At 55.1% G+C, this 12,918-nt stretch overlaps 2 protein-coding genes across 6 annotated transcripts in view; one reads left to right on the plus strand and one right to left on the minus strand.

Annotated features, from left to right (window-relative positions):
* The window catches only part of FANCA (Fanconi anemia complementation group A), a 56,869-nt gene that overhangs the window by 41,076 nt on the left and 2,875 nt on the right, over positions 1-12,918 (plus strand). For 3 of the 4 annotated variants that reach the window (XM_023522712.1, XM_011379131.2, XM_023522713.1), the window contains one exon: positions 112-330. In XM_023522712.1, coding sequence (XP_023378480.1) covers positions 112-219 — 108 coding nt within the window. In that variant the 3' untranslated portion in view covers positions 220-330. Of the gene's footprint in view, positions 1-111; positions 331-5,555; positions 5,562-12,918 lie in introns of those variants that run through there. The other variant, XR_002777002.1, reaches the window with a different exon arrangement.
* Positions 247-9,846, minus strand: ZNF276 (zinc finger protein 276). 2 transcript variants are annotated; one of them, XM_011379130.2, is made up of 10 exons: positions 9,251-9,846; positions 8,932-8,978; positions 8,366-8,812; positions 7,395-7,473; positions 6,323-6,406; positions 2,689-2,799; positions 2,540-2,615; positions 2,315-2,432; positions 871-970; positions 247-797 (listed from the first exon to the last, which is right to left on the minus strand). In XM_011379130.2, the coding sequence occupies exons 1-10, from the start codon at positions 9,532-9,534 to the stop codon at positions 551-553; spliced, it is 1,593 nt and encodes a 530-aa protein (XP_011377432.1). In that variant the 5' UTR covers positions 9,535-9,846; the 3' UTR covers positions 247-550. The 2 variants fall into 2 exon arrangements, with proteins under 2 accessions (XP_011377432.1, XP_023378486.1); XM_023522718.1 differs by having other exon boundaries at positions 7,427-7,473; positions 8,366-8,691; positions 9,251-9,664.

The raw sequence follows: 12,918 nt of genomic DNA on the forward strand, positions 1-12,918 counted from the left end.
GCATTGTGGCTGCCATGGCCACTTATGGGTCAGCTCGGGTTGCCAGCTTCCCTGTCCTGCGCCCCTGGTGTGTAGGATCTGGGCTGCACTGAGCACCCTGTTCTCCTGCAGCTGTTGGCCACTCATGGAGACTGTGACCCAGAACTGAGAGCTGCCCTCCTGAGCAGATGGCAGGCCACGCCCAACACCGGACTCTCCCAGGAGCCCCGTCTCTTCTGAGTGGACCCTGCGCAGGGCACAACCAGCTCCTTTGTAAATAATTTATTACGTGTACAACGTGCAGCTCTTGTTGCACTAAAGAATGGATTACAAATGTCCTCAATTGCTTTAGTGGGGAAGAGGGATCAATTATTTAAAACCTGCGTCTGGCCCCAAGTCTCATAGAGTTTGCATGAAAATAAGCTGCTGGTCCCGGAGTGGAGGCACCAAGTCTGCCTGTGCCTTGCACGGAGCCCACACCACCCACGCAGGGCTGGGGTGCAGAGTGGGGCTCTTGGGGCTGCCATGAGGAGCCATTAATCGTTTCAACCCCATTTCCCACCCAGCGCCCTCAGGTGGGCTCGGGCTTCACAGCCTGGCCCTCCGTGGTCCCAGGCGGTGGCTCCAGGGGCCGGGCCTTGTCCTGGGTCTGCGTCAGAGGGTGGACCATGGACATGTGCACGTTGAGGTTGTGAGCCTTCTCAAACCGCCGGCCACACTGGTCACAGGCGAAGTCCAGCTCGGTTTCGGCCTTATGTTTGGTCATGTGGTACTTGAGTGACGCCCGCTGCCGGCACTGGAACCCACAGACCTCACACCTGGGAGACAGGGGCAGGTGAGCAAGGATGCAGGGGCCGGTGTGGCCACGAGGAGGCACCGGCCCACACTTACTGCAGAGGCTTGGCTCCGGAGTGGCGCATCTGGTGGACAAGGAGGTGCTTCCGCTGCTTGAAGGTCTGTCCACACTCATCACAGATGTAGTTCCGCACCTCTGAAGAGAGACAGGGTGACTACTGGCCCCGCGAGCCCTCCCGTGACACGGCAGGCAGACAGACAGTGTCACCTGGCTAGGCTCCTTTCTAAGCCAAGGGTCCCCAATCCCTGGGCAGTGGACTGGTACTGATCTCTGGCCTGTTAGGAACTGGCCTGCACAGAGGAGGTGAGTGGCGGGCGAGCGAGTGAAGCTCTGTCTGTGGGTGCAGCCGCTCCCCAGCGCCAGCATCACCACCTCAGCTCCACCTCATGTCACCAGGCATTAGCTGTTCACAGGAGCACCGGTCCTGATGCCAGAAAGGTTGAGGACCGCTGCTAAGTCACTGTGTACACGTGATGCCTGCTTTTTAAACATCAGGCCTCTTCCCTTGAGCACAAATTCTCAGCAGAAACCCGGTCAGGAGGCGTCGCCGGTCACTCGTCACTGCCTCTGCCACTCTGGGGCTCGCCCCCTGTTAGACCCACCTGGGTACCCACGTTGGAAACAAGTTTCTTACAGTCCGGAACAAAAATGAACGGTCAAACTCTAGAGCGCTGAATCTACTCCTGGCCAGGGCCCCGGGGCAGTGCCGCTCACGGCCCGCCTGCCCACCTACAGGCACCGGAATCAGCCCCGCAGGTGGGCGTGTCCCTGACGTGCCATCGCCCGACAGTGTATAGTCATTCCTCTACTGTGGTCAGAAAACTGCTAATGGTTGTCACCACTGGTGTCTGCACTGAGACACAGTTCGAAGGCCCAACCTGAGGGAATTTTGTGTCAGGAGACACAACATGTACAAGAACGCTTAAAGCAAAACACAGGAAAAGTTTCATGATGAAACCCCTACAAGTAAATGCGATCCAGCAATAAAGTGGACAAATCTGAGTGAAAAAGGCAAATCACAAGGCTTACTGAGTTAAAAAGGGGCAAGACCACCGGCTGAGACTAAACGCGGTATGCCACGTCTGCCCGGGGAGCCGCCACGCACAGGCATGTGCGGTCCTCGCGCTTCCCGACGTGTCGTGTGGATCAGGCACTAAAACCGATGACCCTGAGCCCAGGGTTGTAACGTGTGTGCAGAGAAGTCGCCGTCAGTGCTGACGGCCGTGCAGGAGGGGCACTTACTGCCATCTTCGTGCTTTACTATTTTTCACAATTTCTACAGTGCACATCAGTTATTTCCGTTATCAATAAAGCACGTCATTTTTTTAAAGTAATGATTAAAAAAAAAAAAAAAAACACGATAAACTCCTAGAAAGGCCCTGGGGGTTCTTTGCCGCCAGTTCCATTCTGCCCACACTGCACACCAGGGATGCACAGAGGACCAAACCGGGCTTGCTCCCGTGGGGGGTCAGGACACACCTGTGTGGATGAGCTTCACGTGGCGCTGTAGGTAGCGGTCGATCATGAACACCTTGTTGCAGCCAGGGTGGGGGCAGGGCCTCTCGCGAACCTCCTCGTGGTGCTCCTTTATGTGCTTCTGCAGGGACACATGGCCCTGAGTGCCCGGCTGCAGGTCACGCAGCACCTGCTACCCCCAGAAGGAGATGGGGCTGGCCCAGGGCCCAGCTGCTCGGCGCCGCTCACCTTCATGCCGTCGGCGCCCCGGTACACAGCCGTGCAGCCCTGGTAGGGGCACTTGTAGATGGTGGGCAGCTCTTCCCTGCAATGGAGCACACGCTGGGGCCGTGGAGCCGCTGCCCGTGGGCGGCCCCCCATCCCGGCCCCCGCCTCACCTCTCACAGCGCAGCTTGGCCTTCCAGCCTGGCTTCGGGCCGGGCTTCTTCCGGAGTTTGGGTTCTTCAGACTTCTTGGCTTCTTTGCTTTCACTCTTCTTGCCAGAGACCCTGAAAAAAAGACAAAGTCAGGTCGGGGACGAGAGACCCCGGGACCCGGTCCTCATTTTCCTCCTGTGCTCTCCTCCCACGTGAGGCGGGGTTTTCCCCAAGCGTCCGCGGCGAACCTGCGTCCAGCTCCGTGCTGACAGGGCCCGGCTGTGGGACCTCGGCCACCAGCGCCGGAACGGCCCGCAGGAGGGCCAGTGACGGGGGTGGGGGGCTCCGGGCAGACGCCTTACCCCCCAGTTCCAGTGTTTGGAGACGCCGTGAGGGATGGCGCAGCAGGGAGGCCTGGAGGGCCAGTCCCTCTGCCAGAATAGCCATTGAGTGAGAGAAGGTCAGAATAGGCCATTTTGGAACTCTGGAGCCTGGTGGGGGGACTCACAGCCACCAAGGGTCCCAGAGGAGAGAAGCGCCATCTCTGAGAAGAGCTGTGAGCTCCACCAACTGCCACCCCCACTCTTCAGCCCTGCCGCAGGGGCCAGGTGGCGAGGCAAGCAAGGGGGACCTTGTCCTCCAACACGGTGGGGCTGTGCACCGTAGGGACGAGCCCCGACGCAGCAACGTCCTCCTGCAGCGGCGCTCGAAGATTTAAAGAGACATGCACACTATTTTTCCCAGACAGTTAAGGAAATATGTCAGGAGCAGAAGGGAATGTCTGGGGCCGCACAGGACAAGCCTAGGGCTGACCTCACCCTTCCTGGTGACAGACCGAAGCTTCCCTCTGAGGCCGGGAACAAGACACACCATTTCTACCACTGCTGTTAAAAACAGTGCTAGACACCCTAGCTGGGAGATTTGGCAAGGAAAAACAGCCGAAGAAAGGAAGGGGGATTACCCCTCTTCACAGATGACATGATCTGACACGTAGAAAACCCTAAGGAATCCACACACAAGATAAATTAAGCGAAGCTGCAGGGTACAAATCAACACACACAAAAAACAGTCTTTTTCTATATGCTAACAAGGAATAATCCAAAAAGGAAACAAAACGACTCATTCAGTTGTAATAGCGTCAAAAAGAATAAAATACTTAGGAATAAACTTAACCAAGGAGGTGAAAGGCTCATACACTTAAAACGACAAGACTGATGACAGAAATGAAAGACTTAAGTAAATGGACCCCACGTTCATCAATTAGAAAACGATATTGTTAAGGTGGCAGTGGCAAAACCAATCTACAGATTCATTTCCTACTAAAATCCCAATGGTGTTTTCTGCATAAATAGGAAAAAAGTCCTAAATTTCACGGTACACTGAACCATTTTGAAAACCATGCTGTAGGCCTCACACTTCTGACTCCAAAATTAACTACAAAACTGCAGGAATCGAAACAGGCTGGCATAAAGACAAGTGACGTGCAGACCAACTGAAAGGGACTGAGAACAGAAATGAGCCCTCAACTGATTTCTGACGAGGGTGCCAAGACCGTTCAGTGAGGAAAAGACAGTCTCTTCAACAAAAGCGGGGGACGCTGGGTAATCCACACGCAAAGGAGTGATGTCGGATCCCTGGCCTCCGTGACACACGAAAAGCGACTCATGGATCAAAGGCCCAACTATAAGAGCTAGAACTATAAAAGTCTTAGAAGAAAACGGGTAAATCTTCATGATCTTGGATTTGGCAGTGGTTTCTCAGAACTGACACAAAAGCACAGGCAACAAATGTAAAATAGTAAATCGGACTTTAAAATTAAAAATTCTGTGCACTAAAGGACATTCGAGAGTGAGAACCATAAGCCACTGAATAGGAGAAAATGTACCCTACAACTCAACAGTGAAAAGACAAACAACCCAATCAAAAAACAGGCAAAGGACTTAAATACAAATTTCTCCAAAAAAGATGTAAGCGCGAGAAAAGACGTCCCAGGTCACTCATCGTTAGAGAAATGCAGATCAGAACCATAGTGAGACGCACCGGATGACTGTCCCAAAGCAGAGGCAGTGACAGTGTGGGCGGGCTGCGTAGAGCCTGGGAGCCTCCTGCACGGGGGGCGGGGATGCCAGCGAGCGGCAGGTTTATCGCCCGACCCCGTTCTGCTGCTGGGTGTACCCAAAGAACTGAGAGCAGGGACTCATCCAGACAGGTGTGCACGAGTGTTCCGCCACACGGCTGGGTCCACAGCATCTCCCAGCAGAGTGCAGACACGAGCACCATTTCCCCGGCCCCGAAAACTGGGGCCGGGGAAATGGGCTGTCTCCACCTCTGGGTGTTGCGACTGATGCTCTGAACACTCGTGCACACTCGTGGCACCTGTCTGGATGAGTCCCTGCTCTCAGCGAGGCAAGACCGTTCCGCCACAGGAAGGGCTTGTGTTCTGACGTGTGACGGAGACGAGTCTCATGCAAGAGGCCAGGCACAGAACACACGCTGTCGGATCCTAACCCCTATGAGGTCCCCAAAACGAAATGGGCTCCTAGGGTAGGGGTTGCTGGGGCCCTGGGGGAGGGGACATGCCATTTAATGAGCAGTTTCTGTTCGGGATGCTGAAAAGTTCAGAAACCGTGGTGACAGCTGCGTGACTACAAATGTATCTAATGCCATGGTGCACTTGAAAATGGCAAACTTTGTTATGTGTGTTTTACCACAACTAAGAAAAGGTTACACATAGCTGTCCCTCCCTGCAGAACCTGTGCACTGCACAAGCTTCTCCCTGTCTCTCACATCACTGTTCTCTGAAGGCCGGCTACGTGTCCCCTCCTCCGTGTGGCACAGGCACCCAGTCTGAGCCACACTGTGACGGGCGGTGTGCCGTTCCTCGCCAGCCCCGGGCCGCATGCCCCGCGAGAGCCCCTGGGTTTCACGCGCGGGTCACTGCGGACGTGGAGGGCGCGGCGCTGGCGGCCCTGTGTCCTGACCGCCCCCCAGACCGCCTGCTCCCGCGTCTCCGTGACCCACATCAGAACCTAAAGGAGAGGGGAAGTTGGGTCTGCTCACCCAGCTTGGCCTGGCGTTTTCGGGGCCGGGGAAATGGTGCTCGCATCTGCACTCTGCTGGGAGATGCTCGAGGGCAGTGCCCAAGCCAGCCATTGACTGACTGCAGGGCCCTAGGTGTTCCTGGGCACAGGGCTGGGAGGAAAGTGACACAGGCAAAAATCCCTCCCTGCCAGGACCCTACGTTCTCAGTAAGGGGGACAACATAAATCCCTGAAAACGGAAGGTCAAGACAAGGTCACAGGAGCAACTCAACAGGAAGTAGTGTAGAAATCAATGCCAGAGGCAGAGCTGAGAGCAGGTGCAGGGCGGGGGCCGGGACTGGCACAGGCGGAGCAAAGGAGCTTCCAGAATGAGGCCGGGTCATGCCCACGGGGCTCCTGCCGCCCTCACATGGCTGTGTCACCTCACGGAGTGACACGCCGGGTCCCAGAGCTGACCTTGCAAACACCTCGGCTCGCTCAGAAGGCACACTGCCCTGGGCCGGGCACGCTGACTTAAGACACACATGCCGAAGGAGGGTGCACGCAGGCTTTGAGGTTACCCAAGCGACATGGCCCCCAACCCTGTGCACCTGCAGCGACACTGTCCCCCTTACTTCTTTTCCGGGTAAGGCTCAAAGGACTCGTCTGAGGACTGGGTGTTCTGCTTCTTGTCACTGTCGTCTTCGCTCAGGAAGTCTCTAGGGAAGAAGAGAGAACCTTTAGCAAAGCCCTGGGGTGAGTGACAGATCCAGTGCGACTTCCTGTCTGAAAATACCATGCGATCCCCGTGCTCCATGTTATAGTTCTCCCGAGAAAGTCTTAAGGACCCTAAAGCCCCCAAACCTCTGACCCCATCTCCTAATGGAAAGCTGACAAGCCCCCAGAAGCCACGCTCTCCTCACAGCAGAACCCCGACTCGGAAGGAGCCTGTGTGGGGGCCCTGGGCCGGGCGTGAAGACCCTCCCAGAAGGGAGCCTTCTGAGTCAGGGCAGGTTCCAACATCGCCTCACCCCATGGCTGAGCGCCTGTCAAAGGCAGCAAAGGCCGGAATGGCTCTGCGTGTCCGGAACCCTCACCCCAAAGCCCGGGTCCCCACCCGCTCGCTTGGCAGCGGACGGAGCCTGGCGGGCTCGCCACGGCCCTCCCCCATAGGCCGCCACCCATCCACACAGAAAGGCTCGAGGCTGGCTGGTGGCCTGCAGGAGAGCCCGTGACACGCCTGGTCCCAGGGTGTGTCTTGCACCCGCACTCAGTCCTCCTGGCACCTCTGCAGCTGGCACCCCACTGGAGTCACACTCGAACTGTTTTCCTCCCCGTATGGACAAGGGTGCATGTACGCTCCAGCCCTGGCTCCCGGGGAGGGCGCAGGGGTGTGACTGCGTCCTGGCTCAGAGCAGAGAGTGGCCCAGGAGCACGCGTGTCACGACGAAGGGCCAGAGTCTGGCTCCCCAGCTCTGGGAACACGAGGGGTCGGGACGTGGCCGAGGACCTGGACAAGTAGACAGTCCCAGGGCCCCATGCTCAGCTCCACAGCGCCCGGTCCTGCTCCCCTGTAGTTGCACCGGGGCGAGTACCCTCTGGGACCCGGGAGCCCCCAGCCAGGACGCGGGCAGTGAGCCCCCAGGGTGGCGGAGTCTGGTTTTCCAAGGAGAAATTTTAGGCTGTTCAAACCCACTCTTCTCTCACCCCTCAGAAAGGTCACTGAACTCGTCTTTTACCCGATCATCCGCGGCTGAAGCCGGAACCTGCTTCTCACCCAACTGCCCTGAGAAACAAAGAACAGGGCTGCTGTCACCGACACGCGGTGCGGGCACGGCTCCCGGCAAGGAGGCGTGGCCTGTGACGACACAGCCTGCCTTACGGGGGCCTGGGGTCCCCAGCTTCAAACCCCACACCGTGGGCAGCGCTGAGCACCAGAAGCCCCAGCTGCCGGCCGAGGCCGGCTAGCCCTTTCCGCGTGGGACGACTCACTCTTCACGGATGTGTCGGCACACTTTAAAACGTCCCTGTTACCGAAGCACCGCATGCGGCCCTGAGGCCCTCCGACAGCACCCTCGCCCAGTGTCTACGTGTCTGTCCCTCCACCCTCCCATCGTCTTCCTGGGAGCTGCACTTTTCCAAAATGCCACCAGGGACTTGCACGGAGACAGGTGTGCCCGAGGAAACCGACAGAGCAGGTGGGAAGCCAGCCGGACCCTCCTAAGGCGACGTCCGTCCAAAGCTGCACCCGACCCACAGGGCCACGGGCCCGGGCAAGGGCCCTGTGTTTCCCCTCAGCCACTCAGCAGAGGAGCCTGTCCCTGCCGGTCCCACTGGGGTGTCACCAGGACGCTGGGTAAGGCCCAGGAAATGACCCAAAACAGCCTCAGAGGCGCCAGCTGTCCTCCCCCACACCCGCGGCAAGGGCTGCACCCTTCCCGCCCTCGGTCCCTCGGCCCGACAGCGATGAGCCCCTGCAGAAACTGCTAGGATTCTCAGCCCCTCCCTGCTGTCAAATGCCCACGGGGAGGCACTGAGGCCAGCTCCTGTCATTTTCCCTGGCCCTGCACATGGCACAGCCCCACTGCCCACAGTGGCGCAGACACCGCTCCCTGCTGAGGGCCCTGCCTAGCTCAAGACTGGAAATCCCGGTCCGACAGGCCAGAGGAGCCGCCTACCTGGGGCCCCACTCGGGGGGAGGCCTGGGAGAGGCAGAGGGCCCGGCCCAGGCCCCACGAGGCTGCCATCTGCAGGAGGCTGGGCTGTGTCCACGCCAGGCAGCGTCTCGGTCTCGGCCTCAGCTGTGCTCGCTCTGCCCCAGGAGCTCTGAGGGGCAGCCCCCGTGGGGCTGGACCCCCGATGCTGGGTGAGCCGTGGGACCACCTCCTTGTCCCACGTCCATTTGACCGCCAATGTGCTGTCCAGCAGGAGAGCCCGGCAGCTGGAGTCAGCGTCCATGGTGTAGTCGTGGCCTTGGTCACAGCCCCACACAGCCTGGATGACGCTGCAATATTCAGAGGACAGCGTCCTCTGGAGGCTGGGCAGGGCCCCACAGCTGGCTGCGTGTCCGTGCACCCACCCCACCAAGCCGCGCAGGCCTTGGGGGCTGGAGGTGATGAGGTCCACTGAGGAAAGGCACAGAGAAGCGGCCCGTGGCTGGTCAGCACCCAGCCCCTGCGTGCCCGCCCACCCACGCGCCACGCGCCACGCGCCCCGCGCCCCGCGCAGGGTAGGGGGCACTCACCCAGGCACGCTCCCTCCTCCGCCCCTGTCGGGGGCTGGGCACCGACCCTGCAAGGATCAGCGCAGCCGTGAGTAGGGCCGGGCAGCCAGCAGGCCCAGCCCCGCGCGCCCGTCACCAGCCTCTCCACGTCCCGAGCTACAAGCGGCCCTCACCTCCCGCACACCAGCTGCACTGGTGCTCACAGCGTCTGCTGTGCCAGCACCGTGGTCTCCCCACACCAGAGGTTCCCACCAGGCCCTCCTCGTGCCTAGAATAGCCACAGCACACAGGGTGCGTAGCCCCGGAACACCCCCGAGTGAATGAAGGAGCGCGCGCCTACTTCATGCAAGGCTTCCGGTGGCCCGTCGGGGAGGCATTGACTCTCTGCAGGAAGGACTTGAGGAGGCCGTGGCACTGGTAGAACTGGGCGTGGCAGTTCTTGCAGACAAACTGAGACAGAGCTGGGTCCTGGTGGACGGCCACCCCCAGCAGGCGCTGGAAGTCCCGGGTGAAAACCCGCGCCCCTGGCGGTGGTCTCTCTGAGCTCTCCCCTGGCGCCCGGCCGGAGATACTGCGGAGACTCCGTGAGGAGAACTTCCCGTGGCAGAGGCGACAGTGCCCCATGGCAAGAGGCCGGCCGGTACCTGGGCAAGCACAGGAGACACTAAGCCAGCCGGCGAGACTGCTTGCTGAACAAGGCACACAAGACACAAGCTCCCAGGAGGTGAGCAACGTGGCCCAGGGGAGGCAAGGCCCAAGCTCTGCCAGCCTCCCAGCCCCTCCCCTGGAGAAGAGCCCTCCGTGGGGCCTCCTCGTACACACTCCTAAAACACAAGCCCATGTCTGGGCCACAGGCAGGGCTCCGGCTATGGGCTTCCAGCTGAATGTACAACCTTTTTTAAGATGTGGCCAGCGGAGGGCCTTCTGGCCCAGAAAATCTTTCGAAGAACTCTAAATGCCTCTTAATGAATTCTAAATGCTGGTAATGGACAGCATTACCTCGAGACCAAAGCCAGACAAGGACACTACAAGAAAAGAGAATCACGGGCCAATGTCCCTGAAGAACACAAATGCAAAAATCCTCAACAAAACATCAGCAGACTGAATTCAACGGCACATTAAAAGGATCACACACCATGTCCCAGTAGGATTAATTCCAAGAATGCAAGGACGGTTCAACATCTACAAATCAACCGACGAGATACAGCTCATTAACAAAATGAAGGATAAAAACATACTATCATCTCGATAGATGCAAAAAATGTGTTTAACGAAGTTCAACATTCACTCATATAAAAATTAAACAAACTGAGTTTAGAGGGAACATATCTCAACAGAATTCGGGCCAGAATAACAAACCCAGAGATGATGTCATACTCAGTGGTGAAAAGCTGAAAACTTTCCTCTCGAATCAGAAATGAGACAAAGTGTCCACTCTCACCATGTCCATTGAACATGGCAGCGGAAGCCTTGGCCAGAGCAGCCAGACAGATAAAAGGCCCAAATCAGAAGGAAAGCAAGCAAGCTGTGTGTATTTGCAAATATCATGTTAGATATAGAAAACCGTAAAGAATTCAGCGAACACTGTAGAACTAATACACAAATTTAGTCAAGTCACAGGATATAAAATCAATATGCGAAGCCAGTTGTGTTTCTATACACCAATAATGAACTATCAGAAAGAGAAATCAAGAAAATAATCCATTTACAATCGCATCAAAAAGAATAAAATACCTAGGAATAAGTTTTACCAAAGGCATAAAGGACCTGTATGCTGAAAAATATGACACCGATGAAAGAAACTAAAGACGGAAATAAATGGAAAAATACTTTGTGGACTTGAAAAATTCATATTGTTAAAATGTCCACACTACCCAAAGCCATCCACAGATTCCATGCAATCCCTATCAAAGTTCCAATGGCGTTTTTAATGAAACAAAACAACCTTAAAATTTATATGGAACCACCAAAGACCCCGAATAGCCAAAGCAATCTTGAGAAAGAAGAACAAAGCTAGAGGCATCACACTCCCTTATTTCAAACTACACTACAGCTATACTGTATTGGCATAAAAACAGACACACGGATTAATGGGAGACTAGAGAGCCCAGAAATCTGCACATATGCAGTCACTTAATTTATGACAAAGGAGCCAAGAATATACAATGGGGAAAGGACAGTCTCTTCAAGAAATGGTGTTAGGAAAACTGGACGACTATCTTACACCATACACAAAAATCAACTCGAAATTTTAAAGATTTGAAAGACCTAAAACCATAACATTCCTAGAAAAAAACACAGTAAACTCCCTGACAACGGTCTTGGCGATATTTTTTGGATTTGACATCAAAAGCGAAGGCAACAAAAGCAAAAATAAGAGGAACTACTTCAAATTAAAAAGTTTCTGCACAACAAAGGGAGCTATCAACTATATGAAACGGCAACGTACTGAATGGAAATCGCTGCCGATCACACATCCGGTGAGGGGCTAAAATCCGAAGCACATAAAGAACTCATACGACTCAGTAGCAAAACACAAACGATCCAAGTAGGAAACGAACAGAGGGTTTGAATCAACATTCCTCCAAAGAAATCCAGATGGCCAATAGGTACAGTAAGTCTTCGTGTGAAAGGACGTACACAGAAACCAATGTGACCACAGGCTAACTGATATAAACAAGTTAAGTTCCTATGGCATCTAATCGACTTCATAACAAAACTATGCTAAATGAAGCAATGTTACTCTGGGACCTGCTCAAGGTCAGAACCATGAGGGCAAAGCAAACCTAAACCACGAGGAGCTGCCACCCGCACCTGTCAGAGTGGCCGTCATCACAAGAGAACAAATAAGTGTCGACAAGGATGTAAAGGAAAGGGAACCCTTGTGTCGCCCCTATGGAAAACAGTATGGCCGTTCCTCAAAAAATTAAGACTAGAACTAGCTTATAACCCAGCAATCCCACTTCTAGGTGTTTATGCGAAGGAAACGAAAACACTAACTCAGAAAGGTATATGCGCCATGTGCACTACAGGATTATTTACAGTAGCCAAGACGAAAACCACCTAAGTATCCGTCAATCCATCAGTGGATATTTGGATAAAGATGGGACATATGTAAATATAAATATAGATATATACATATACAATATTATTCAGCCATGAAGAATGAAATCTTGCCACTTGTGACAACATAGATGGGACCTTAATGGCATTATGCCAAGTGAAACAAGTCAGAGAAAGACAAACACCATTGATCGTACTTATATGTGGAATCTAAAAAAAAATCACGAACTCATAAAGAGAATAGAGCGGTGATAGCCAGGGTTGGGAGCAGACATCGGTGAACTGGGTGAAGGTGGTCACACGGTCCGAACTTCCACTGGTAGAAGCCACGGTGATGTAATGCATGGCAGTGACTACAATTAATACTGTATTGTGTATCTGGAAGCTGTTAAGAGAGATCTTCTCAGCATAAGAAAAAACGACGTGTGATGCGTTAACTAGACTTACTGTGGTTACCGTTTCACAGCATATGCAGATACTGAATCGTTACCTCGTACACCTGAAGCAATATAATGCTGTGCATCAACTACAGAGCAGTAAAAAATTTTAATTCTAAAAATTTTTTTGAGTAAGTGCCTCCACGACTATGTACGTTCATAAGCGACGTTGGAAACTGGATTCTTTCCAACCACCCTCCGGAGACCAGAGCGCAGGGGTGGTGTCCACGCGCTTTCTGCCTCCGGGTCTCCGCGCCCCCCGAGGATTAAAGCAGAGCGGCGTGAGGCCGAGGGGCAGAAGCACCACGTCCACACATGCCAGCCGCCAGACGGGGACTAGGCACACACACTCCACTGAACCCGCTTGTTCTGTTTTCACGGGCAGGCGTCTGGGGCTCAGGGACGCTGAGCAACTGTCTCAGGCACAGAGCGCGGCGCCAAGCCAGGACTGAAAGCCAGGCCCGTGGCCGGCAGAGCTCGAGCACCCAGGACTTAAAGGGCGCGGAGG

Source organism: Pteropus vampyrus, unplaced genomic scaffold (assembly GCF_000151845.1).
Source record: "Pteropus vampyrus isolate Shadow unplaced genomic scaffold, Pvam_2.0 Scaffold356, whole genome shotgun sequence".
Classification (NCBI taxonomy): Eukaryota; Metazoa; Chordata; class Mammalia; order Chiroptera; family Pteropodidae; genus Pteropus; species Pteropus vampyrus.

Bases quoted from the DNA above. Each gene is read 5' to 3' on its own strand.
- ZNF276 (XM_011379130.2), bottom strand. From the start codon at position 9,534: ATGGGGCACTGTCGCCTCTGCCACGGGAAGTTCTCCTCACGGAGTCTC. The intron at 8,813-8,931 runs GTGAGTGCCCCC...GCCTTTCCTCAG, and splicing joins GGAGGAGGGAGCGTGCCTGG to TGGACCTCATCACCTCCAGC. The intron at 798-870 runs GTAAGTGTGGGC...CCTGTCTCCCAG, and splicing joins TCCGGAGCCAAGCCTCTGCA to GTGTGAGGTCTGTGGGTTCC.